Source organism: Mesoplodon mirus, assembly GCF_964341445.2.
Source record: "Mesoplodon mirus genome assembly, chromosome: 7".
Taxonomy (NCBI): Eukaryota; Metazoa; Chordata; class Mammalia; order Artiodactyla; family Ziphiidae; genus Mesoplodon; species Mesoplodon mirus.
In genome coordinates, this window is record NC_138983.1 from 10,510,791 (window position 1) to 10,537,446 (window position 26,656).

The window sequence follows — 26,656 nt, forward strand, 5'->3', positions numbered from 1 at the left end:
CCCTTTGTGGTCACCCAAACTGTCAGCTGAAAGAAAACGCACAGTGCAAGAGCTGTGGATTTCGGTTTTATCGAGGGACCTTACTATATGTGGACTATTGCCCGGGAAACAGCCACTCGGTAGCTCTGAGCAGCCAGTATAGATATGCTTTTGGCTATGGGGAGTGTATGCAGGCAAGCACACGTCTTGGTTAAAAATGACTGCTAGTCGCGAGGATCGGATATCTCAGTTAATGAGTTCAGTGCTTTTCTACGTATGCATGGGAAGGTGCAAGAATCTGGGTTCATTAAAATTTTTTCCTGAGGTATCTCTATCTCAGGAGCTTGTTTTTCCAAAGCACAAGCGCCTTTTTGTTTTTTCATCCTGAATGCATTTCAGGGTGCACTGTCGGTCAGCGACTGCACTGGCTAATGACTTGATCCTTGTAGAACGGGATGGTGGGCAACGTTCTTTGTTTTGCGGTTTCTTCTGTAGCCTTCAGGCCTCTCTGGTTCATGGTCACAAAGCCCCATCTTTCTGAATATTGTTTCTTGAGCTGCTGCCGTCCGCCGCCCCTTCACCCCCGGGGCCTGGCTCTTACAGCATTTCCCTTTCCACTTTTGCCCCGGTTTTTTTTTTCCATCTGAGGCATTTTCGCGCTGGAGCCTGCACATTTGCCTTGTCCTGGGTGGAGAGCTTGGGCGGTGCAAGGCCACAGAGCCCCACTAGTAGGCATGCGAGCCTCAGCGGAGCACAGATGGGGCCCCATTCTTGCCACCTGCTGGGCTGACCGGGACTGTCAGCTTGTCCAGGAAGGACCGCCCAGCTTGGGTTCGAATCTTCGCCTCCGGTTTCTAAACGCGGATGGAGGGGCAGCAGGCTGCTAAACTGGCTGTGGAGCCAAGCGGTTTTCTGCCTTACCCAGCCTGCCTCTCTCGCCAGCTCCCCCTGAGCTCAGCTGCTCATCATGAGGCCTGGGAGGGCGTCGTCTTCTTTCAGCAGGAAGAGCAGCTTCAGGGGAGTGAGGAGACCAGGTGTCTAATGGACCCCTGAGTCAGCCCTTCTGTTTCCTTCCCTGCAAGGTGACGAGGGCAGGCTGCCTGTGGATGATGCGCAGAGATGCTGAGAATCACCAGCATTGAATACTCAGCGGGGCTGCACCTTGTATCAGCCTTTGATGTGCATCCTCTCAGCAGCCCTTCAACCCCCAAGTTTAAACAAGGGGAGGAGACTGCAGGGTGGGTAATTCAGCGGGTCACTCAGCCTGGGGAGGTGGGGACAAGACTCGCACCTGCTCTGATCTGGCTGCAGGGGATCCTCTGAGATGCCACTGTGGTACCAGAAATCGTCAGGCTTCAAGAGGCCACAGTCCTGAGAAAAGCTTGGGTAATCTATGCTGCGAATCCCCCCTGGACTCCGGTCAAAGGGTTACTGCCCTTTGCCCCCTCCTGAACTCTGACCTTGCCTTGCAAGCGTATCAGGGACTGAGGACGCAGGACACCAGGAAGAGCTAGGAGACCCCTGGGCTTTGTAGGAAGAAGCTGAAAATCTCACGGGCTGGGGGAGGGGGCACAATCAAGTCGGTGCTTTGGGTTGGTCCCAGAGCGGTGGTCGGGGGTACCAGGGGCCGAAGAGAGGAAGCAGCACTTTCTAAGCAGCTCGGCGGAGAGCTGCTCGGTCACCCAGGGTGTGCCACCCCTGCTGCTCTCGCCTCTCCCTCCCCAGGCCCTCCCCACCCCTTCCTCCCTGTCCTGCACCCGCCACATGAAATCAATGGGCGTCCTCTGCCAGACCTCAGTGGGCTTCTTTTTTTTTTTTTTTTTTTGTTCGCGCTACGCGGGCCTCTCACTGTTGTGGCCTCTCCCGTTGCGGAGCACAGGCTCCGGACGTGCAGGCTCAGCAGCTATGGCTCCCGGGCCCAGCCGCTCCGCGGCACGTGGGATCTTCCCGGACTGGGGCACGAACCCGTGTCACCCGCATCGGCAGGCGGACCCTCAACCACTGCGCCACCAGGGAAGCCCCCGCAGTGGGCTTCTTGCTGCCGTGTGGGCTGCACGGGGACAGACCCTAAGTGTCAAGTTCAGAGCCTCACAGAGATTCCTAGCGTGGTGAGAAGGACACTTAGTTGCGGCGAGGCCATTTGAAATGCCCTTTCAGTGCCACTCGGTACTCCCAGACCCTAGCGGCGTGACAGGTTTGAAGCTAGACCCGGTCCTTGGTAGTGCGAGTGAGCTTTCCTTTTGGGGTCCCCAGTTTCCTTGACTTAACATGCGGAGAACGTGCTAGAATCAGGTTGCCCGTGAGGGTCAGGTAGGCAACGATTTAGGGGAGTGGGCCGGGGCAGATGAGTGCTGCCCTCTCTGGCTGAGGTAGAGGGTGTATCCTCTGCTCTGCTCTGGGCTGGGGGTGGAGGGGTTGGGGGCCGCAGGCTGGAACGTGGCCCCCGGGGTGGGCCCAGGTCACAGTAGGGCATCCTCTGCGGCTGAGGGAGACCGTGCAGTTGCTCATCAGAGGAGCAGTGCCGACCAGCGGCCTGTGGGCTGTGTCTGCCCACCGAGGCTGGCACTTGACAAAGGTGCCTCCGAGGCTGAGGTAGCTCCTATTCAGTTGCTTAACCAAACATCTTTTTGGAAATGCATCACCCAAGCCCACCACCACTTGCAAAACAGTTGTGTAGAGAGACTTTCTGCTCAACGCAGCTCTTTTTTGGGGTGGTGTGTTTTTAAGTAGGCCATGGTGGCTGTGAGGCCTCTGAACGTGGCCAGACTAGAGATTAAAGAGCTTTTATCCGGAAAGGGGCTGGTGAGAGACATTTGGTGCCTCGGGCCTTTGCCCCTCCCTGAGAGCAGCCTCCCAGTTCCCTTTTGAGGAGCCCCTTCAGTATAGGAATCTCTGCCAGGTGACTCCTGGTACCCAGGTGACTAAGTGTCCCTGTTTCCGGATTCCCTGCATGGTCAGGGGCGGAGCCACAGCCTGGGCTCTCTCGGGACAGAGCTCTGAGCAGGGGGTGGGTGAGAGGTCGGTTGGAGGGTGTCCGTGGGGGCAGAGTGCTGGCCAGGCTCTTCTGGCATGCTTGTGCCACTCCAGCTCTGCGATTCTGTGAGCACCCCCCTCATCCCCACCATATCCTTCTAGGAACTTCCTTTTGCTCTTCCAGAGTTGCTTCTGTGGCTTGGACCATTGATATCTCCTGGTGGATATGGGGCCAAATCGAGTGGAGAAAGGCCCCAGCCCCAAGATATCTTCTCAGGGCCAGTGAGGCCCGGCCAGTCCTCTCCCTTCACTAGACCCTTAAGTTCCGAGTCAGATGTCCTCCTCTGGCTCGTCTAAGGAAACCCAGGCACTGCAGGATTAGGTATGTGTCTAGGCTTGCTGGGGAGTCGAGGGGACTATTTCAGTTAAGGGAATTACTTAACCCACAGGAATGTTAGGTCCTGGTCTCTTACTCTCAGGTTAGAAGGTTAACTGATTGGCTGAAATGACCTGAGCTTTGGACTTTTAACAGCTGTGCGAACGCAAATCCCAGATCGGCTAGGATTTACTAGGTACCCACTTTGTGCAGGGCCCTGAGGTGGCACTGGTGCCCTTTGGGCTTGACAGCCAGTGGTCCCTGCTCTCGGTCAAGTGAGGGGCTGCAAGGGGAGGGGGCACAGATCGAGGGCTGGTGACGAGGCTCTGGGTCAGGCAGCCACACGTGCTGGCTGGTGGTTGCTGTGCTGTGCTAGGCGGTCCTGTGTCAGTGTTGCACCCTCTGACCATGAGGCTGCAGAGCCCTCGCCCCCTGGTAGGTGCCCCTTCCCAATGGCACCCCCAGAGGGATCCACAGGGGTGGACCCTGGATTGAGGAGGCCGGGCACTCTAGTTCTCAGGAAGCAGAAAAATCATTATTTACAAAGAACATATTAAAAATGCATGAGAGAAATCAGCCCTTGCCTCCCACCACCCCCAAGGTGTGAGCATCCTTGTGGGTCCTCATGAGGCAGAGTTGGAGAAGAGAGCTGAGTCCCACAGACGGGGGAGGGAGCTGCCCGGGCCTGGACCCCGTGTGTCTCTGCTTGGGAGGGATGCTTGCTTCGGGGCTCTGCCCTTTCGCAGGTTCCACACCTGGAGGGGGGCCAGCTGAGCTGCGTTGGGGTCTTCGCCTGGGCTGGTGAAGATGTGGAGAGATGTCCGAGCTGGCCTGCCTCTGCAGGGAAGTAGGATATGTTGGAAAGTCACGTCCATGGTCCTGCCGGGCAAGGACCTGGACATTGTTTTCCAAGCAGTGACTGCAGAGTATTCTCAGGACAAAAGGTCTGGCTCTTGCTGTTTGTTCCTGGGTCCTGGTGCTGTGTGGTGAGAAGGAAGTGTGTCGGCGGAGGAAGCCTCATACTCTGGAGATGGTTCAGGGAGGTGGGGGCCCAAAGCCCCCAGCCCAATGTCAGAGATAGCGGCTTCTCCTTCCTGCTGGTGTACGTCCATCAGGATACTCTCAGGGGTGCTTTTTTAAAAAAAATCGAGGTATAGTTGATTTACAATATTATGTTAGTTTCAGGTGTACAACATAGTGATTCAAAATGTTTATAAATTATACTCCATTTATAGTTATTATAAAATACTGGCTATATTCCCTGTGGTGTACAATACATCCTCCTAGCTTATTTCTTTTATACATAGTCGTTTGTACCTCTTAAATTTCCCCCGCCCTTAGCTTTTTTTTTTTTTTTTGCGGTACGCGGGCCTCTCACTGTGGTGGCCTCTCCTGTTGCGGAGCACAGGCTCCGGACGCGCAGGCTCAGCGACCATGGCTCACGGGCCCAGCCGCTCCGTGGCATGTGGGATCTTCCCGGACCGGGGCACGAACCTGTGTCCCCTGCATCGGCAGGCAGACTCTCAACCACTGCACCACCAGGGAAGCCCAGGGGGCTCTTTTATGTAGTCTTCAGAGATGGAGTTTAAGGTCCATGACCCCTCTGCTCAAATGGCCAGATCGGCTCCTGTCACCTAAATTGCTGATGCTTAATCTTTTCCTTTACAAGAGTCTAGGTAATCGTCCCCCAGCCCCCCACCCAGGTCATGAACGGGCAGGGTGAGCAGAGGTGAGGAACCAGGTGGCTGGTGCTTATCCCCAGGGCTCTGCCGGGGTCCAGGCTCACCTTTTACAGCCTCTGAGCCCCGTGCAGATCATAGTCACTGTCAGAGGAGTTATCGGGCTGGGCGGAGACACGATGCAGGGCCCCTTCCAGAGCTGTGGAAAGAAAGGAGGCCATTTGAGCAGGGTTAGCCCTCCAGGCGACACAGGGAGAGCCCCTCAGAGCCAAGAGCCCTGCGGGGGCTGGAAGATCACAGAGGCTTTCTGAGCCGGTGGCTCAACAGCCCTGAAGCTGTTGTGATCAAATCAGCTAGTGTCCTCTAATGACGCATAATGCCAGGCTCCCTGGGGCTTAATTGTCAGCGCCAGTCAGGGAGCATTCGATACTGGGCTCTGTGGGCCACTGATGGATGCTCTGTTCTGCCTCCAAGGGATCCGAGGGGCCTCATTTATTGAGAAACAGGTCCTTTAGGTCACAGCGGTGCTGGGGTTAATGACATCCCGGCACATTCTTCTCTCTGGCTGAGTGGCCCGTTAAAGCTGTATCCCTTCCATACCCTGCCGTGGCCGGCTGTTAAAGGGGCCGTTTGATCCTTCTGCACCCCCCCCCACGCCCCGCCACCCCGCTCGGCCTCCCTTCTTTCTCCAGGCGGTCATGTGACCCTCTGCTCGGCCCTGCCTTCGTTCCTAGGAGCGCCAGCTGGTGCTTACCTGGAAAAGCTGAGATTTGGGAGTTCCTGGGAGGCTGACTGTATTCGTTCTCCAGGTGGGAGGCCGTGGGATTCTCAGCCTGGGACCGGACAGTCACCGTGTGGTTGCGGTGGAAAGACACTGAGCAGATGTGGGAGGTGGTATCATTAGACGTGATGCCCTGTCCTCCTCCCCAACAGGGGCCCGACTCAAATTTCCTGTTCCCACTGTGTCACGTGTGGGTGGGGGCCAAGGGCCCCCTGAGCTCCTTCAGTGCGTCCCTTTTTCCCTTTCTTCCCGGGGAGGCTCATTCTAGCAGGGCTCAGGCTTTTAGAGCAGCTTTGGGTCGGCTGGCAAGCTGACTGGCGGGCAGGCCATCCATCAGACAGTCAGTCAGTTATCAAACATTTATCAAGCAGGGAATTGGAACATGAGTGATAGGGCAGATGTGGTTCCTGCCCTCTCGGAACGGAGGGTCTTTATATTGTAAGAAAGACTTGACAACACAGAGCCTTCTTGAAGGAATTGGCCCTTGACACATAAAGTGGGGGAGAAGGCGGAGTAGAGGCAGGAGGAGGGCTGTGGTTCTACCCACAAAGGGGGCTCTGGGGCTTCCCTGGTGGCGCAGTAGTTGAGAGCCTGCCTGCCGATGCAGGGGACGCGGGTTCGTGCCCCGGTCCAGGAGGATCCCACATGCCACGGAGCGGCTGCGCCCGTGAGCCATGGCCGCTGAGCCTGCGTGTCCGGAGCCTGTGCTCCGCAACGGGAGAGGCCACAACAGTGAGAGGCCCACGTACAACAACAACAACAAAAAGGGGGCTCTGGCTGTGGCCAAAGGAGAGAGGTTGGAGACCAGGGGTGGGGACAGGGCCGGCTGCATCCAAATGTCTTAAAACTGGCCTTGTAAAGTTGTTCCACGGTAAAGACGTTCCATGCTAAATCTAGCTTGGACAACCCTTCTTAACATATGTCCGCCTTGGAGATGAACCACGCAAAAATGCCCATGAAGGTTCTGACACGTCCTGAAGTAAAGAACCGTGTCTAGCTTTGCTTAACTCACTGATTTCAGAGTCTCTTTGGTCACGGGGCCCTCTTCTCTGAGTACCACCCGTTAACACCTGTGGCCACAGTCACACCTTAGACGAGCACAGTGGAGCTCAGAGGTCTCAAGCAGCCACTGGCTCTGTCCATGGTCGGCAGTGACCCGTGACCCTGCTCCATGGCCTCCTTCCCGAGTCCTGTGGCTACTGGCCTGGGCCGAGGGAGGATCCTGCCTCCGGGGCTACTTACTGTTCTGGTTCATTCCCGTCGGGCCAATCCACTGGCGCTGCTTCTTCTGGCGGACTGGGTGACAGACAGGAAAGGCACGTTGCGGGGGGAGGTGGGTTGAGACAGGCGTGGGCAAGGGGGCCGGGAGCCAGGGAAGGAGGGAGGAGGTGGCAGGCGCATGCTGAGGGGCCGGTTCTCCAGGAGAAACCACCGCGGGGTGCTTAGAACCAGAATTGAGACCTGGGAGGGCACCAGGGACCCAGCCATCGCTGCCCGCCTCTGGCAGTGGGCAGCCTCTCTAATCTCACACCCTTGTCTCTGAATGATTTCCTCCTGAGTTCTGCAAGGCCAGGATGATACCCACTACCTTCACAAGGTCTGCGGTCGCCCATTTGTTGTATGAGGAAACCAGAGCTCAGGGAGGAAGTGGTTCGATTAGCTGCCACGTGGTGGAGCCGGCCTGGGACACGTGTCTTCTGGGATCAGACCCTCTGGACCCACCACAGTCTAAAGAATGCCCATACCAGTGGGTCCCAGCTGGGCCCCTGGATGTGGGCGAATCAGTGATTTTCCTGACTTTCTGTTTGTTACTCGGTGCGGGGAAAGGCTGGTGAGAAGGAGAGGGGCAGGGCTGGGTGGTGAAGCAGAGGTGCTCCCAGCCGGCTTTCTGGAGGTGGGAACCCTCCTCTATGGGGCTTGTGGGCAACCCGTCCAGTCTCCCCACGCAGGGGCTTGAAAGGGAGGAGGTTCGGGGCACCTACACCTACATTTCTTCACCAGCTTCTTGTAGGCGAGGGGGCCACACCGCAGCAGCACCACCGCCAGAAGCACGAGGGCCAGGATGATGCTCGTCACTGTACCCGCACCCGGGCCCGCGGGGCTTGAGTTCTGGCCTGCAGGAGGCAGAGGTAGGTCAGCCCCAGCCTGGGAGGCATCAAGACTGTCCGTTCAGGGGGAAGCTCCTGGCTGGCTGGCTTCCCCCAGTAATTCACCAGCATGTGCAGAAGGCAGTTTGCTATCTGCTGTCTCTCTACCAGTCTCTGAAATTCTCTGCTACCCGTTCATTTATCCACCATTTACTATCTAACAGTTGATCATCCGGCTACCATTTGCCCCTCCTGTGATCAACACTTTAAGTTTCCACCATTTTCCAGTTACTTATGAGTGATCACCTTGCCATCATATACAAATCGCCATCCATCCATTCATTGCTCTCTTTTCTGTTAGTCAATTACCATGAATGTAGCAAATATGTACCCCTCTCCCTTGCTTTTCTACTTTCCATCTGGAAGAGCAGAAGACGGAATGAGAGCTCTGTCATTCATTAGCTGCCTGACAATGACGGCCAGTCTCCTACTGATGGTTCGTGCTCACTGCTGTCTGAGCACTCTTGGCCCCTCTCCCCTCATTTGTCATCCCTCCATCCTTTCCTAGGGCTCTCTCTTTAGTTCCTGGGGCCTGTTCTTCAGAAATGTGCTCATTGACTGAGTCTTAGAAGGAAAATCCAGAACTGCCCTCCACCCACCACACCATGGGCTGGGCCCAACTCACAGGTGACAAACACTCTCTTGCAGTGGGATTTTTTCTGCAGAAGCTGGTGGCACTGGGACAGCTTCCCTGGGGGACAGAAGAACCCCCTGGAGGTCTTCTCGCCGGCGTCCAGCAGCTGGTAGGAGCTGACGTTGCCGCACTGCTGCTCCTGGCACACTTCCTCCCACCTCGCCATGCCCTTGGCTGAGGAGCTGTCGCACAGGGCGTCCCACTGCTTGCCCTGGCGCACCTCCACGGAGCCTTCACATGTGCTGCTGCCCCCCACCAGGCGACTCTGCACCTTGGGCTGGAAATCTGCGGGGAGAGCAATGGGAGGTGAGGTGGCGGGCTCGGCGGGAGCTCCCTGAGCCCCGAGCCTTTATGCCTGGCCACTGGGACCCTGTGACACTGGCAAAGTGGGGGCCCTGGCAGGGCCCGGCTCTTAGGGGTCTGGGTACCACGTGGGACTGCCTTCCTTTCTGTCTTTCCCTTCTTCTGGCATCCTCTCTGGCATTTTCCCCATCAAGCCCTGTCCCTGGCGCCTCTGGGCTGCTGCAACAGCTTGGGCACGTTCGGTGAAGAGGCTGGCAGGGTGGCAGTGCCCGTCAGCAGCCACCAGCAGGGAGTCGTCCCCCACCCAGGTGGCAGTAAGAGAAGAGGAGTGGGGAAATAGGCTCCACCTGGGTCTGCTTCCCTCTTTGAAAAGTCCTCTCATTCTCTTGCTGCTCCTTGCGAGCTGGGAGGGCTTTTCAGCGAGGGGAAACTGAGGCCCAGGGATGGGAAATACCTCCTGCTCTGAGTCCTGGAGATTCTCAGGTGGGACTGAATCCAAGAATCCTGCTGCCCAGGCCTCAAGCCTGGAGGGACCAGCTTTCATAACAGGGCCTGGTCCAACAGAAACCGTTTCATTTTTGCCTATCAGGGTTGGGCCTGGAGGCCCACACATGCTCGAGTTAGAGCGAGTTGTGATCTCAGCAGCTTTGGCCAGTTTCTATAGCAACATCCATCTTCAAAGCTCTAATAAATCTTCTATTTAGAAAAAAAAAATCCAAAGGCAAGACTTCTGGGTATGGTATTGCAAGTTGTAGCCTACAGGAGGGCTCCTAGCAGAGGGGTGGGTGGGCCTGAGAGCCAGCCAGGTTTTTCCATCAGGCCAAGAGATCCTTGGGGGCTGCTTCTGCCTGGAGGGGGCAGTATCTTACTAATTCACACCATGTGCCCAGTGGTTTGGGGGCATCCCTGCCTGCAGGATAGCCTAGTGGTCCAGAGCAAATGCTTCCCAGATGTGTGCACATGAATCCCTGAGACTTTGCAGAAAGGCAGATCCTGATTAATAGGTGGAGGGTGGGGCCTGGGAGTCTGTATTTCTAACCAGCCAGATGAAGCCAATGCTGCTGGTCCAGGACCACACCTGGAGTAGCCAAGGCTTACACAACAGGCTCTGGAGTGATGCTGCTTGAGGGGAAACCCCAGCTAGTGCTCTATGATACTGAGTAAGAAATTTAACCCCTCTGAGCCTCAGCTTCCTCATCTGTAAAGTGGGGATAATAATAGCACCCACCTTCTAAGCTTGTTGTGAAAATGAAGGAATGCCCTGAATAGTCCCCAGCGTGATGTAAGCACTCAGGAAGTATGACTTCTTAGAGTCTGGACTTTGCTAGACCATTTGAAGATAGGAGCCCACTGCGTCCCGACACATGCTGTGATTATCCTTATTTTGACCTGTGGTCCCTTTCCCCTCAGTTTCCCCATTGGTCCTCATTTTGGGATCCCCCAGACCAGCCTCTGGGCTCCTGCCCTCAACCACGCCGGCATCGCCAGTCTATTCTGGTCGGTGGCCTGTGACTCGGGAGCCTCCCCAGGAAGCCCTCTGGGGCCCTGCTCTGGCCTTTCTCTACCTGCTGTGCCTCAGGGACCTCCTATGTCTCACCGTCGCTCCAACATCATCTGTCCCTGGGATTTATAAACTCCCCTCCTGCAAGGCTGGTCCCCTCCAAGCGCTCCATCCTGCTTGGACCCTTGATACAAGCCACAGTCCACCAAACTCACCAGCAGACCGTGCCTCCTCCTGCCACTTCCCCGCGTGGCAGCCGAGCCAGCGGTACATTTGGACTTGTTCTGCGTTACTTTGCAGAGATGCCCGGGGCGTTGGGTGTGACTGTGGCCTCCCCACCCCATGGCCGCCCTACCTCTTAGAGGCCAATGATCAGCCCTCCATGTCCCTTGTGTTCTCCGTAGCGTTAGTGCCCTGTGCTGCATGTAGGGCTTTCAGGAATGTATGGTGACTGACCACATGGAGGCGCCCGTGAGTCTTGGCCCGGTCCCACTCACCAGAACAGATGAGGCCGAGAGCTTGGCCTTCCGCCTGGGGCTGAACTTTTCTGAAGCACTGCTCTGGGGAGGCACATCTTCTGTTCTGGATCTTCCACCGGATCGGCAAGGGGCCGCTCTCTCCTGGCTCTAGTGTCCTGGCTGCCTCGGTCTCTGGCAGAGGCTTCAGGAAAGAGCCACACTGGAGGGCTGCACAGATGAGGTCCCCCAGGTCCTGGATCCCGTCCTGGGTCTCGATGCCGACGGTGCCACCCAGGCTGCCCCTGTAGAACTCCACCAGGCCTGCACACCGCAGGCCCCCGGGTCGCTCCACCAGCTGCAGCCTGGGAGGAGCTGGGGAGGTGGGGAGGCACCTGAGTGCTGATGACCAGCAGCAGGGCCTTTCTTGCTCTGTGGTTCTAACACACAGACGGGTGAACGACTGGCCGACGGCCCTGGGAGGTGGTGAGGTCCCAAATATTGCATGGAACATGCGCTACAACTTTTCATGCTTATCTGAAATTTAAATGTAACTGAACATCCTGTGTTTTTATTTGCTAAATCCGACACCCTACCCCCAGGGCCCTCAGAATCCTTTTACCTGTGGGCTCCGGAGTGGTTATGGGCGGGGGGCTCGTGGGAAGAGGTGTTGTCCTCAGTGGCTCTGAAAAGAGATGCTCTGGTTAGGGAGGGGGCCGGGACCCTGGGAGGGAGGAGGCAAGAGTAGGGGGTGTGGGGAGAGGGGGTCAACAACCGGCCATGTTGAGAAAGACCTGGAACTCATGATGTAAGTACCACGGGCCCCATTAAGCCCACTTGACCCACGCGTTGTGTCTAAGCCTCCTGCGAGGCAGGCAGTGCCCGCCCATTTTACAGTTGGGAAAACAGAGGTTAAGAGGAGACAATGAAGTTAACCGTTGGCAGAACCAGCTCCTCGACCTTTTCCATCCCCAGACAGGTGCCAGCACGCCCTCAGTCCTCCTCCTCCAGTTCCCCACCAGTGTATGTTTCTGAGAGGGTAGTTGTAAATCGGGGACCCCTTCCACCCGCCTGCTCAGGCCCCAGATCACAGGCGTAGGCAGCCTCCTTGGGGCTGGTGCCCAGGCCCAGGGAACCCACGGGGCCAGCTAGTTACCCACCTAAGCAGATGAGGGCCAGCTAGTTACCCACCTAAGCAGATGAGGGCCAGAGGGTCCCCCTGGTTCGCCTTGCTGTAGCTGCAGTTGGAGAAGGACCCCAGTTGTCCGCGGCAGGTGATCTGGCTCTGGGGTCGCTTCCCTTTGAAGTGACGGAAGTGGGAGAGAAGCAAGGGCTCCCTGCATCGCAGCTCCTGGCAGAGCTTCCAGGCCTGACCGGGGTCCTCCCGGTGGAACGGGCTTAGGCCCCAGCTCTTGCTATGCACCGTGTACCACTCGTCCTTGTAGTTGACCTCCAGATGGCCCTGGCACCGTGAGCCGGAGCCACTTAGTCTCACTGTGAAGCCTAGGGGTCAAAGAGGTGGGGGGGGCAGTTGGGCTGGAAAGGGTCCTCCATGGGGGCCCCTCCCTGCACCTTCCCCATCTGGACCCCACCCCTAGCAAGGCTCCCGCTGCCCACGGGCTGCCTGCTTTGCTCCTCCCGTGAGTGTCGTCCTCTGGGACCTTGCAGAGACTTTCCAGAAACTCAGGTTGATGCTGCACCTGATCCAGGCGGCCCCTTGAAACCAGGCCAGGAGGATGGGGCTTGAGACCTCAGAGCCCAGGGAACTCGGAGCAGTTCCGAGCAGCTCTCAGCACCCACCGTCCTACAGAATCGCCCCTTCCTGGAAATTCTGTTTCAATAGACCCCAGATAGGGCCCGGAGCCTGATTTTTTTCTCTCTCTCTAACTTTTATTCTATTTTTTTCTGTTCATTTTTAAAATTGAGGTCTAGTTGACTTACCATGCTGTGCCAATCTTAGCTGTACAGCAAAGTGACTCAGTTATACACATACAGACATTCTTTATTTAATATTCTTTTCCATGATGGTTTATCCCAGGAGATTGGATAGAGTTCCCTGTGCTATACAGTAGGACCTTTTTCTTTATTCATTCTAAATGTAACAGTTTGCATCTACCAACCCTAAACTCCCAGTGCATCCCTCTCCCTCCCCCTTTCCCCCTTGTCTTTACCTTTTAAGATCAATTTTATCGAGGTACAGTTTACATACAGGGACATGCACTCGTTTTAAGGGCACTTGTTCAATGGAATTTGACAAATGTATACACACCCCGCCATGCTCTAGACAGAAAACATGCCCATCACCTGGAAGTTCCCTCATGCCTCTTCACAGTCGATTTCCCTGAATCCAGCCTCAGGCAACCACTGATCTGCTTTCTGTCACTAAAGATGAGTTCTGCCTCTTCTCAAATGCTATATAAGTGGGATTGTACAGCAGGAACGATCGTGCTACAGTTTGGAGCTAGGATGCCATTGCAGGCTTCCAGGTCCCGGCCCAGGGCCTACCAAGCCCTCTGTGGCCCCTTCTGGTTGCCTGGTAGCTTCACGAGATTCTCTCGGCACATTTGTCACCAAATACATTCAGCATGATGTTATCTCAGGAAATGTGAAAAAGAGAGGTCTGTGGTGAAGTGAGTCTGGGAACTGCTGAATCTGAAAATGCTTAACAGAGTTCATTGCAGGACTTCTCAGAGGCTTTATTAGGCCAGTGTCCCCTGTCAGGAGTCTGCAGTGGGTGATGTAGTGTTGCCTACCCTTCGTCCAACGAGTTCTGTGGAACCCTATTTGGGAAACACTAGCCTCTAGGGTTAAAGTCCAACCTCTGAGGCAGGACATTTCGCACACTTTACAATCTGGTGCAGCCTCTCTCTGCATCCCCAGCTGCAAATGTCTCTGGCCAGGGAGCATCTGGCAGGGCTGGGCAGGAAAAGGACTTTGCAAGGTGCATTTATGGCCAGTATCTTTTCTGTGCCTGGTGAGTGGGTCATAATAATAATTAGCATGACACCCAGCATTTGTGGGGTGCTTTACAGCCATCTAGGGCATCTGTCTGCAAATGGGCCTCTGAAGTGTGCGTGCACGCATGTGTGCGTGTGTAGGGGGTGTGGGCTGCACTCTCTCTCTCTCTCTGTAAAGTGGGATTCGCTCCGATGGAGGGATAGCAGGTCCCCCTACAGCCTGGTGGAATCATTCCACGTCCCCCTCTCCACGTGGCTCTTCCTTACCTTGGTCCTCTAAGTTGAGCCCTCTGAGGCCTCTGAGGCAGGAAGTGACTGCAGAAAGGAGAGAAGAGGGTCAGGAAGGGAAGTCTCTCTCCTGCTTCGCCTCACCTCTACTCACAGCCTGATCAATGGCATTTTTGCCTCCAGCCACTGTCGTGGGCTTCAGGCGCAGGGATTTTCATACTACAGATGGCAACCCTTAGGTGGGTCGTGAAACCAGTTTAGTGGGTTTGCAACCATCAATTTTCCTTCTTGTTTTAAAACTTTTTATTTATTTTTTTATTTTTGCGGTACGCGGGCCTCTCACTGTTGTGGCCTCTCCCGTTGCGGAGCACAGGCTCCAGACGTGCAGGCTCAGCGGCCATGGCTCACGGGCCCAGCTGCTCCGCGGCACGTGGGATCCTCCCGGACCGGGGCATGAACCCGTGTCCCCTGCATTGGCAGGCGGACTCTCAACCACTGCGCCACCAGGGAAGCCCCAAAACTTTACTTTTTAAATGAACATGCAGTAAATTCCATTTTCTTTTAGTGCACAATTCTATGAATATGAACACATACACAGATCTGCATAATCACTGTAACCATCAAGGCATACAACAGTCCCATCACCCCCCAAAATTTCCTCATGCTCTCTTTCTGTAGTAATATGCAGCATTGCAACCATCAATTTTTAAAAAATCATGTAGTAACACAACCATCAATTTTTAAAAAACTGAAATGGACTAGAATAGAAATGTCAGAATGCATCGTGTTTTGTGAGGATAAGGCTCACTTTGTGTGTGTTGGGTGGCAACATAAAAACATCCTGGGCTTCCCTGGTGGCGCAGTGGTTGAGAGTCCGCCTGCCGATGCAGGGGACACGGGTTCGTGCCCCGGTCCGGGAGGATCCCACGTGCCACGGAGCGGCTGCGTCTGTGAGCCATGGCCGCTGGGCCTGCGCGTCCGGAGCCTGTGCTCCGCAACGGGAGAGGCCACAACAGTGAGAGGCCCGTGTACGGCAAACAAACAAACAAACAAAAAACCATACTGAGTGTTGCTTTCAATCAAAAAAAGTCTGAACGTCATAGTTCTAGAGAGCTGAGAAATGAGCCAGAATAGGAACCCAGAACATTTGTTACTTTCTAGAATTCCCAAGGCAGGATAAGAATGATAGCAATTTCTCTTTAACAGCTCCCAGTTCTAGAGGAGGAAATCAGAGCTCAGAGAGGCAGAGGGGCTTGCCCAAGATCACGCGGTCAGTTGGTGAAGCAGCCCAGTGGACGCGGGTCTGGGGGGAACTGGCCTCCCCTCTCTCCTGGCTCCTGCCTGGGCCCCTTCAATAGGAATGTGGGCCGTTGGGCAGTCCCGCCTCCTCCCAGCCTCGTCTGACTGTGGAGCAGGGGTGGAGGGGTGTCAAAGTGGCTCATTGTCCATGGCCGGCTCACGTGTGCCTGGGGCAGAGGTTTGATCTGGGTGGGGACGGGTCGGGTGGCACGCCTGTATGGCCTCCGAGCCCACCCTCCATGTTCGCTGCCCGGCTTTATCAGTTGTGGAGCAAGTGTTTGGTTTCCATCTGCCCCAGGCTTGCTTCTCAGTTGGGAGCTGGGGACAGCATCGGTCAGGGTGAGTACTTTATATAGTAAAGGGCTGTGTTTAAGTTTCTTTTGAGAAATTGTTGCTGGGTGTAAAAAGTCCCGTTTTTGCCTGAGTGTTCTGAAGCTGGTGGTAGAATTTTAAGGGGAGTCATGCCCCACCAGCCTGCCCTCTCCCTCCAACCAAGACTCCTTGTAATTAAGTTGTGGCCTATGGTAAGTTTTTTCCATCTTGGCAAGAGAGCCCGCCAAGGTTGCACCGGGAGTCCTGGGCCTTGGAAGGGGAAGGTATTTCTCACACAGAGGGCATGTCGGGTCCAGAGCAGAGGCCAGAGCTCTGGCCCGGGTTGGGAGGGGGTTGGCCAGCTGTCAATCATCTGATCTATTGCAATGGGCTGGGCAGCCTCAGGAGGACATGATGGAGATGCCCGGCTAGCTTGGTGAGAGAGGAGACAGGGGGCCCTTTGTCCAGCCCTCTCACCTCTCACCCCTGACCTTCCACTCTACCTCCCTCCATCCCAGTTCCCACCATGAATGGGGCTGTACACGTTTAGGGATTCATTTCTTTGGCTAAACCCTGAGGGCACTTATGGGGATAGGGGACCCAAAGATCCACTCTTTGGTGCTGAATGTTGCAGGATAGGTTTTCTGGCACTGATGCCTTTCTCTGGGTCTGAGTACCAGCTCTGCCACTTCCTTAGCCCCTGTGAACCTCAGTTTCATGGTCTGCAGTATGGGAGCAAGAAAGGGACCAGCTTCATAGCAATGTTGTGAGGATGAGATGAAATAATCTATGCAAAAGACAGCCCAGTGCCTTCCTGGCTGGCGTTCAGTGCTCAGAGCTGGTGTTGCTGGTCGTGGAGCTGGCTGGGCCCGGGGCAGGGGTGGGCGGGCCTGCAGGCCTGCTGGGGAGTTTTCCCAGGGGCAGGGGTCCCTGTCTGGACGCTTGGAGAGCCAGATCACAGGGCTCGCCACCTCCCTTTCCCACCTGGGACCTTCGCAGTCCCCAAGTCACCACAGTCAACGTCCGTTAACAGCAGCTACCAATCATTGAACACCTACTGTACACTCAGCACTGGGCGAGGGGTCCTTACGGATATCGTTCATCTTCCACACGGCCCCACAATTTGAGTTGAATAAGTTCACAGTATAGCTGTCAGGAGAGGCAAGTGCCCTGTCCTGGGTAACGCCGCCAGCAAGTGGCAGGGCCTGGATTTGAACCACGAGTATGCCTTCCAAACCCATCTCTCTGCTTTCTGCCATCCAGCTGGGCCTCCAAAGTGTCAAGTTCAGGGAATGAACAAATGAACAAATGAGCAGAAATGAACATGACCTTGACCCTGACCTTGGTGCTGGAGTCCCCAGACCCTAAAGCCCCTGGAGACAGGGACTGGGCCTGACCATCCCTGCGGATCTCACACAGAACAGCCAGAGAACATTCTCAGGAAAGACTGCACAACCTGAGAACCAAGAAAAATTCTAAAAAAGAAAATGCTCTGTGGAGAAAAGGCATCTACACATTCCAGGGCTTCGCCTCCCTCTGGGAGCCTGACTGGCCTCAGGTGAGCAGCATGTCTTGTCTTGTCCCTCCATCACCATCACTGTCACCGTCACCATCATCAACACAGTCACCGTCACCATCACCACCACCACTACTATCATCAACACTTATATAGTTGTACGTCCTCCCAGGCATTTTTTTGTTTTTTTCGGTACGCGGGCCTCTCACTGTTGTGGCCTCTCCCGTTGCGGAGCACAGGCTCCGGACATGCAGGCTCAGCGGCCATGGCTCACGGGCCCAGCCACTCCGCGGCATGTGGGATCTTCCCGGACCGGGGCATGAACCCGTGTCCCCTGCATCGGCAGGCCGACTCTCAACCACTGCGCCACCAGAGAAGCCCTCTCCTAGGCATTTTTATACATTAACTCTCTCAAACCTCACCACAGCTCTGTGAAGTTGGCACTATTATTTTGATCTCCATTTTATAGATGAGGGAACAGAGAGATTAACTAACTTGCTAAGCAACTGATGAAGAGTGGGCCCAGGACTCCAAGCCAGGCCATCTGGCACACAGTCTGTGCTTTTGACCGCTGGGCCGAGCTGCCTCCCTTCCCTTCAGAGGGAAGGCTGCCACGGTCTGCTCTGTGTTTCACCAATTCCTGCCTGTTCCCGGCGTGCAAACCTGATGAAAGAGAGTGAACTTGTGATTCCCTTCAGTCAGTGAAACATACTGTGGGAAGACTTTCCATGAACTTGCTGTATGATCTTGGCAAGTCACTCAACCTCTCTGGGCTTGGTCTCCTCGTCTGTAAAGTCAGGAAGTTAGAGTCCACCCTCCCTCACCTTCCTTTCGGTTCAAACTTCCATGATCTATAATCTTCAGCTCCTGATGTAGCTCGGCGGCAGGCAGGCAGGCGTCGGCAGGTGAGATGTGTGACTGACTGGGAGCCTTCCTGGGTGCTGCTTCTTCCTGTCTGTCCGGGGATCCGTTCAGATTTCGATTGTCCACAGCTTATTTTCATTCTTTCAGCTGCTTCTCACAGGGATCAGACCAACATCCTCCTTCCCCTGAACCCTGCTGACTGTGCTCGGGGTCCCTCTGACCCCTTCCCTGGCTACAGCTTAGCCCAGCCCCTGCGTGCAGCCCAAGGCCCAAGGCTTTGCTGCTGCAGAACCTGCAAACAGAAGCCTGGGGACCCACGATACCAAGAGGGACAGGAGGCACAGAAGCATCCTGCCATTCCCCAGTCTCTCATCCAACACCACACCCCGAGCTGCTGGGGCCAGGCCCCTTCCCTCCCCTGCCAACCTTTCCTTGGAGGTCCCACTATTTAGGGCTTAGACTGGCCAAGCCAGGGAAAGATCAGGGCCAAAAATCCAGAGAGACAGGAAGGCTTTTTCACTCTCCCCTCCCCCCTCTCCTCATCTCTGCCGAGATTTAACCATTTTGACTCTGCCTGCCCTGATGAGGTCTCAGTGAGGAGTAAATGAATTCCTGAAAGAGGCTCTGAGACATTTACGTGCTCACCCCACCCCTCCCCTCTCCTCTTGCCTCCCCCCACATTCTGGATGGTTCTCTCTTTGGCTCCCTGTACAGCAATATTCTGGGCCACGTCAGGCCACAGATGAGTTTTATTTGCTCAGCACAGTGTTATCATTATTTTTCTGTTTTGAAAGGTTTCTTTCTGTTTTGTTTCTCTTTTTCTTTTTTTGGCCGTACCGTGCCGCATGCGGGATCTTAGTTCCCCAACCAGGGATCAAACCTGAGCCCCGCTGCTGTAGAAGCACAGAGTCTGAACCACGGGACCTCCAGGGAGGTCCCTTACTTTTCTTTTTTTCAAAAAAAATCCCAAGATCCAGATGTTTTTGAAAAACAATATGCTTTGGCCATGGGGGGCTGCATCGCCATGAGCCCCCAGGGCAGCCTGTTCTGTCCTGGTTTGCCAGCACCCTCGGGGCACCTTACTGTCTCCCTGCATCTGGAGAGCCTCAGCTTCAAACACATGATGGCTTCTGCAGCGAAACATATGAATTTTCACACTCAGTGGGATGTGTCAAGATTATAAATAGTCTCATCTTCATTCAGGTCAGGATTTGCACTGTAAACGTTTGCCAGAAATTTGCAAATTTGGGGGGGTTTTGGAATTGCAGATGAACGTTGGTGGACCTGTATGATCAGTCCCACTTTACAGCAGAGCCAGAACTTGGCCCAGGCTGCTGGCTTCCGAGCTTGTACCCTTGATGCCACCCCTGACCCACACATGGGCCTGCCTGGACCCCTGAGCACCTTTGCTTGCAGCCCTACACACTGAGAAATGGAGACAAGAGCGTGGCCTGCTGAGGGTCCAGGGGCACCGGGATCCCAGGGAGGAGCTGGGACTTTACTGATGATAATAACAGTGACCGCGACCTCTTACCCCGTGCAGACGCCAGGCGTTTCTCACGGGAGACCCTGTTTCTTCCCGGCAGCCTCAATCAGGGGGCTGTCATCACTCTGTTTTCCGGATAAGGAAACCGACAGACTGGTTGAGTGCGGTTTGGAATCTGATGTTCCATTTTTTCCATTAACTGCGATTCCCTTTCATAGTCCATAACATTCTCATCAATTTACAGCAAACACAATAAGTCAACTGCCTTTTGGGGGCATTCTGGATTCTCCTTCCCTCATCCTCTGCTGAGAGGCTGACTCGGAAGGCCAAGAACTCCGCTTTTCTGAAACGACTCTCATCAGTGGGGCTGTGTTAACCTGAGTCTGTATCAGGGCTTCAGGGAAACGAAGATCACAAAGGGCCCAAATTCTGTTTCTCGGGTTGAGCACCAGATGAAGTGGTTGGTTTTTGATCAGGAGCCTTTTTATGTGCAAAACTTGTAGAAAATCACACTGGGCTTATGCCTGGAGGAGTCTGGGGGCTGGAGCCTGCAGAAGGAACAACAGATTCAGGTCTCTAATCTCGCTCACCCAGGGTCTGCGCCGATGAGCAATAGCGCTCAGCTTGTGGGCAGAGTGGCCTTCGTATCTGAATTGCAATTCCACGCTCTCCCTGGTGACCTCGTGTGTCTGATTGAATTTGCATGAGTTTCACGCCACCGTATGTGACTCCACTGTCACAAGGACAGGGCCTGCTTTCTGTTCAGAGCTTCACATATCCCAAAGCCCGCACAGGGGCTCATCTTTTCCATGCACAGCCCTGTGAAGAAGGGACCGAGCTCACCCCTATTTTCAGATCAAGAAACCGAGGTTCAGAGAGGCTCAGTGACTTGCCCAAGGTCACACAGCTCGCTGGTGGTAGGGTCGGAGCAGAAACTCCGTCACCATCACTTGACAGGGCTCCATGGGACTCTACCACTGGGAGACCCCAGAGCCCGCTCGCCCATGGTACAGAAGGGGGAAACTGAGACCGGGGAGAGGGAGGGGCTCACTCCAGAGGGGAGCCTGTGGCGGTACAGGGGACCCTTGCTGCCTCTGCCAGTTGCCACCAATGTCCTATCCTGTTTCTACCACATCTCTCCCAGCTGTGCCCCAGGGAGAAGGGAGCATCAGGGTCCCTGTGGGAGCCATGTGGGTCGAGCCCCCCCAGGAGTACATAACAATGATGAGGGCAGGGGTGGCGACACTAGTAGCTATAGAGGAATTGATACAGGGCCACGATTCCCTATCTGCAATTCAAAGTCCAAAACCAAAAGTCTTTTCTGATGCATTTGGCAGGAAGGCATTTGTGCCTTCAGTGTGCGAATTCGGTTTCACTGCAGAAATGGGAATGTGTTTGATTATGGCATGTTGCCCAGTCTGGAAAATTCTGGGTTCCCAAATGCATCTGGCCAGAGGCTCCAGATAAGGGCTTGTGGATCTGGAGAGGGGAGAGTTCCCGTTTCTCTCCAGGGCACTCTGCCCCCTTTCTCCTCTGCTTGGCCCCTGGGTGCCTTGAGTTCACTGGAGAAAACGCTCTGTGCTCATGGCGGCCTCCACAGCTGCCTCGCCACCAGCCTGTGTGTGACGGCCCGTCTGCCTGCAGCCGTCTCCCTGGGTCCACATAGCATGGTGCAATCACTCATTTCCTACATGTATTTACTCAAATATTATCTTCTCGTGAGACCCACTGCAACCTCCTGGGAGACAGCATGGCCCCCGAGCTCCCAATCCCCAACCTCACATCACTTCGTGACCTCCTAACATCTACATGATCATTGATTTATCTTCTCTCCGTCTGTCTCCCCATCACACCCCAACTACGATGTTGGACGCACCTGGACAGGAATTTTGATTGTTCATTGCTGTGTCCCCAGCACTTAGAACAGTACCTGGCGCATAGCAGGTGCTCAATAAATACTTGCTATCTGAATGAATGAATGAGCCAGATTTCATGATAGCAATTATCCTTTGAGATGGGCACAGTGGTTATCCCCATTTTATAGATGAGAAGGCTGAGTCTCAGAGGGGTGTTCTTGTCATTTGTGAGTGGCCAAGCAGAAATCGAACCCAGATCTGCGTTGCTCGAAAGCCCCACAGACCTTCACACATGTCTGCACGCAACACAGGCACACATATAGCAGGTACACACACACACACATGCTCATCGGGCACCCACAGGCACCCACATGCATGCACACAGAATAGGTGTTCAATCAGTTTTGTTGGGTGGAGTTGAAGTCCCTCCCTGGTCCCCTGGTCACTGCAGGGAAACCCCTCTGAACTGTAGGTGCTGGTCAGAGTGACCAGAGGGGACAGTACCAGCCCCTGAGCCCCCAGGTCCCTCTGCTACCTGCTGAGGGTGGGGAGCTCGGGGTTGCTGGGGGCCTGATTCTTTGCGCCCAGAGCCAGCAGGGACCTCAGCTCTGCAGCTGGGGCCGCGGGCCGGATGGCGGGCTCACACTGGGCGTCCCCTCTTCTCTCCTCTACTGTGGATGCCCAGCCCCCCTTGGCCTGTCCTGCCCGCTGCCTTCACCCTTGATGTCCCCTCTGCCTGGGACACTCCTCCCACTTTTCTCTGCCTGGCTGGTTCCTTCCATCATTCGGGTCTCAGACGAGACATCACCTCCTCAGAGAGGAGCCCCTCAGACTGGGAGCCCCTTTGAACGTGAACTTGGTTAATGAGTCTCACCATTGCTGTTTCCTTCGTTGCACTGATCACAATATTTAGAAATTTGTAAATATTTCGGGTGTGCCCTCCATGAGGGTGGACTCCTGTGTGGATCACGGCTGTATCCCCAGAGTTTTACACAGAGCTGGACACATAGTAGATGCTCAATAAATGTATGTGGATGAATAAATGAATGAATAGCTAGCCTGTGCAGGAGGATTGGGGGAGAGAAAGACTGATGGCTAGGCTCGAGTCCTCCCCACCGGGTCCTGACTCACCTTGTTTCTTGCTGACTCTGATAATAACAATAATAAATTTATATAATAAATAAATTTATATAATAAATGAATTTATTATTATTATTATTATTTTGTTTTGCGGTACTCGGGCCTCTCACTGTTGTGGCCTCTCCCGTTGCGGAGCACAGGCTCCGAACACGCAGGCTCAGCGGCCATGGCTCACGGACCCAGCCGCTCCGCGGCATGTGGGATCTTCCCGGACCGGGGCACGAACCCGTGTCCCCTGCATCGGCAGGTGGACTCTCAACCACTGCGCCACCAGGGAAGCCCTATTATTATTATTAATGCTTACTGAGCACTTACACAAACCGACATTCCTATTAAAGCTCTGTATTCATTGATTCACTTAATCCTTATAAATCGCTATGAGGCAGGTCCTATTATTATTCCAGTTTTGCAGAAGAGGAAACAGAAGCTTACAGGACGGGTCCATGGTCACCCAGCTGGCAAGGGGGGACCAGAATTCAAACTGCTAAGTCCGTAACTTTCCCAAGCCTTAGGGCCAGCTTCTGGAGTCCCGGTGGCTGGGCCTGAGCATCTGGGCAGTGATCAGGGCTGCCTCCATGCCCCACTTTCAGCAGGTGAGCCCTGGGCAGGTTGGAGCTCAGGGCAGCTGCAGAGGGAAGTAGGCTGTGAGCATCTTCATGTACCAAAGGTCCCCAAGCCATGGGCACAAGCTTGATGGCCGGCCAAGAGGCCACAGTGTTCCCAGAGCTCTGGCAGTGAAGAATCTCTACTTAGAAAGAATGTCTTGAAGTGTGCCTGTGCTGTTTGCCTCCAGCCACAGCCCTGGCCCTAGGTGTCCCCAGCCTTGGTGGCTGCTTGTCTGCTGGTGGTGGTTGTGTCCGGAAACCATTTTCCTACTCGTGGGAGTGGATTTGGTGTGTCTTTGCTCTTGGCTAGGGGTACAGAGGAGCCTCCATGAGAGCAGGAGCAGCACTGGGCTGGGGTGGGCTCTGCAGCTCACTAGCTGCTTCTCCTGGATCTCAGTTTTCCACACTGTAAAATGGGGACAATGGGCCCACCTGCTTACTAGGCTGTTGTGAAGCTTTCAGAAGAAAATGGCTTTAAAAGTATTTCTTAAGCTGTGACCCGCTGAACAATGGGAATGTTTGTTATCCACCAGTTACACACACACACACACACACACACACACACACACACATTGGGAATCCTGTGCTCCTGGGCTTCCAGATGGTTCCCATACTCTGGTGAAGGCACCGCCTCCAAGACTTCCTGACTCTGGGCTCCATTAGGTCTAGTCCTACCAGGAGCCTCACCCCTGATGGGGTTCAGGGGGAGGCCAGCAGAGAAGGACTCCACCCCCACTCCCAGGGGGCTTGGCTAGACTTCTGCCCTGCTGGGGTCAGAGGCCACAGGTGAGGGGTAGATGGGGAGCTTAGGGGCCTGGTCCTTGGAATCTCCAGGGCCAAGGAGGCCACAGCAGCTCCTCAGGAGGGTCCCGTAAGCAGCGGGGTCCATCCGTCAGCCTCTGCCCGGGGGACAGAAGACACTTTGTACCTCCTGCAGCTCCATGGAAGAATAGCCATGAGAACATGTGTGCACATGTGCCATCACCACATGCATGGGAGAAGGCAAGTCTACACTTGGAGGCCATGTTTTGCCCATGAAAACACACACACGTATACACACACACACACACACCCCTCTCACACACACATACTCACACCTACACACCCATTTTCTAGGAGGGACTGAGGCCCCCCACTAGGCAGGCAATGTCCCCAAGTCCTTTCCCTCCAAACTGCGAAGCCGCAAGTTGCCGCCTGTTCTCACCTGTTCCCGTCCCAAGTCAGTCACCTCTCTCACCCTGCAACACCTTCCAAACCCTTGAGAAGTGGTTAGATCTTACCCAGTTCACCGGCCCCCGGCATTTTATAAATAAGGAGATGGAGGCCCCGAGAGGCTCGGACCTATCTGAGGTCATACATGGCCAGGCTTGGACCCCAGGGCTCAGGTCACGAAGAACCCTCCACCCCCCACCCCGCTTGCTCAGGATCCTCCCCACTGGCCAGTGTCGGTGACACCCCAGCAGCAGGGCTCCGGTCCTGAACTAGCGTCCCAAGGCCTCAGGGATGGAGGACTGCCCTTTCTCCCCTCCAGCAAACAGTAGGCCCCAGACTCACCCACCCCTGACCTTATCCCCAGACAGCTTCTCCGGAGGCCCCAAGTCGATTCTACAGTGACCCCCGGGGAGGTGTTCAGAAGCCCCTCCTCTGGGTCTGGAGTGACAGTAGACCCACACCTGGCTGGCAGGCCTGGCTGAGACCCCCTCTGGGATGAACCAGAGTGACTAGGGACTAAGGTGTATGTCTTTGACTTCTGCTCGACTGTGATCCGGTCCCCACCCTGCCCTGGCCCGCTCTGCCCAGAGCATCTTCAGAACTGCCCAGGAGATGGTGAGTTTCCTGTCCCTGGAGGCATCCAAGTAAAGGCTGGACACTCATAAGGTGAGGGCGTGTAGCAGCAGAGGGAAGCCGGCATTGAACGAGGGCTGGACAACCTGATTTCTAGGCTGAGGGTCTGATCTTGGCATGGATTCCACCTCGAAGGGGACAGTAAGGTCCCCAACAGTGCAAGAGAGAAGCAGAGGTGGGGCCCTGGGGGTGGGACAAGCAGGGCCAAGAGCTGAGCTGGGGCTGAGGGAGAAGACAGGGATCCTGGTGGCCCCAACCCTCTGTGGTGCTCCAGAGAGGTGACATGCGGGCCTGAGTCAGACGGAGGGGATCTGACTCTGGCATCTTCTTCTCTGTACCCTGAGCCCAGGTACCCCAGCAGACACCCCAGAAGGGGTACTCACCCAGCAGCCCTAGCAGGTACAGGGCAGCCAGTGGCGGATGATGAGACCCCATGGGTGCGGCCTCCTCCTGCCTCAGCCTCAGCAAGCTCGGCCCCTGTAGGTGAGGGTGTCTGGCCCTGTGTCTGCCTCTCCGGGAGAAGGGGGAGGGGCGGGCAGCCTCATGCAGGGGTGGAACAGGGGAGCAGGCAGTGTGGGGCCTGTGTCATCGTGTTTGAAGTTGAAACTGTCAACTTCCTCCTGGGTAAAACCATCTGCCCCAGATCGAATGGCGGTCCTGGTCTCTGCCAGCTTCCTGCCCGGGGTGCCTAGGCCTGGGGCAGTGCCCTGACCCCACCATGCTGGGACAGGGCTGCAGCCTGGGGGAGCCCTGAGCCGGGCCGAGGGGAGGGAGGCCTGGGGGAGGGGGTTGGGAGAGACGGGGAACACGTCCCACCGAGAGGTCCCTGAGCTGTGCTGGGGTGATGAGTGAGAGGTGGGAGGTGGTGGGCACCGCCCCAGTCCTTGCAGCAGAGACTCAGTGATGAAAAACCAAACCAAACCCTCCATCTCTGCTACCGGGATGAGGTAGTTGGAGGTGAATCCCCGCAGGTGGCATTTTACGAGCAAGCACAGGAGGGGGCTCCTCCAATGGACCCTGGGCTTGCATCAGGGTGTGTATGTGTGAGAGCTCAGTGTGGATGGCGTGATCTCTGTGTCGATGTTGCTGAAATAAACCCCGGGCTGCTGAGGAAGAGGAGGGGTGCCAGGCACTCTGCAAAGCAGATGTGGGAGGCCAGCGACTGACCAGGGAAAGGCTCAGCCTCTCTGGGGCCTGGGCTCAGGTCCCTCACTCCAGGGCAGACAGAGCCCAGACCCAGGCTCCTTGGGGCTTCTCGCAATCCGGGCCATGCCAGGGGTGAAGTGGCTCAGGGACATGACAGTAGCCGAATGTGAAGAGTTGGAGGGTAAGGGTCTGAGCCAGGCCTCCCAGCTGCACGCTCCCCATCTCCACATCCCCTCCCCAGCAGCTGGAGGCCCTCTAGGGCTGGGGGGTGGGGGTCTCCCTCCCTGGGCCCGTGAAGTTGTCTCAGCAGCTACCCAATAGCATCCACTCAGCTCCCAGCATCCAACACTCCCCAGTCTCCGCTAATACGGGGCCAGGAGGGTGTTGGGGTGCTTGAATCCATGCCCTAAGGAAAGGATCAAGGCCTGGGATCAAGCCCTGTTATAGGTGTGATTGGGGAGGCACACCCACCACCTCATACAGGATTCGGAGGTGCCTCCTGCCCTCCCCAGAGGCGACATGGAGGCCTCAGCCAGCCCTTCCCACTACCCCCACTCCCCCTACCCTCCCAACC

General features: G+C 55.5%; 1 protein-coding gene across 2 annotated transcripts; it reads right to left on the bottom strand.

The window, feature by feature from the left end:
- Positions 1-3,841: 3,841 nt before the first annotated feature.
- CD5 (CD5 molecule) lies at positions 3,842-25,422 on the bottom strand. 2 transcript variants are annotated; one of them, XM_082627758.1, is made up of 11 exons: positions 25,320-25,422; positions 14,053-14,100; positions 12,020-12,331; positions 11,451-11,513; positions 10,871-11,203; positions 8,561-8,854; positions 7,777-7,902; positions 7,031-7,084; positions 5,762-5,881; positions 5,115-5,206; positions 3,842-4,307 (listed from the first exon to the last, which is right to left on the bottom strand). In XM_082627758.1, the coding sequence occupies exons 1-10, from the start codon at positions 25,369-25,371 to the stop codon at positions 5,118-5,120; spliced, it is 1,491 nt and encodes a 496-aa protein (XP_082483884.1). In that variant the 5' UTR covers positions 25,372-25,422; the 3' UTR covers positions 3,842-4,307; positions 5,115-5,117. The 2 variants fall into 2 exon arrangements, with proteins under 2 accessions (XP_082483884.1, XP_082483885.1); XM_082627759.1 differs by having other exon boundaries at positions 3,842-4,459; positions 25,320-25,404.
- Positions 25,423-26,656: the final 1,234 nt, after the last annotated feature.

Coding starts and splice junctions, on each gene's coding strand:
- CD5 (XM_082627758.1), bottom strand. CDS start 25,371: ATGGGGTCTCATCATCCGCCACTGGCTGCCCTGTACCTGCTAGGGCTG. Junction 12,332..14,052: donor GCTCAACTTAGAGGACCAAG/GTAAGGAAGAGC, acceptor TTTGACCCCTAG/GCTTCACAGTGAGACTAAGT. Junction 8,855..10,870: donor TCTCGGCCTCATCTGTTCTG/GTGAGTGGGACC, acceptor CTCTCCCCGCAG/ATTTCCAGCCCAAGGTGCAG.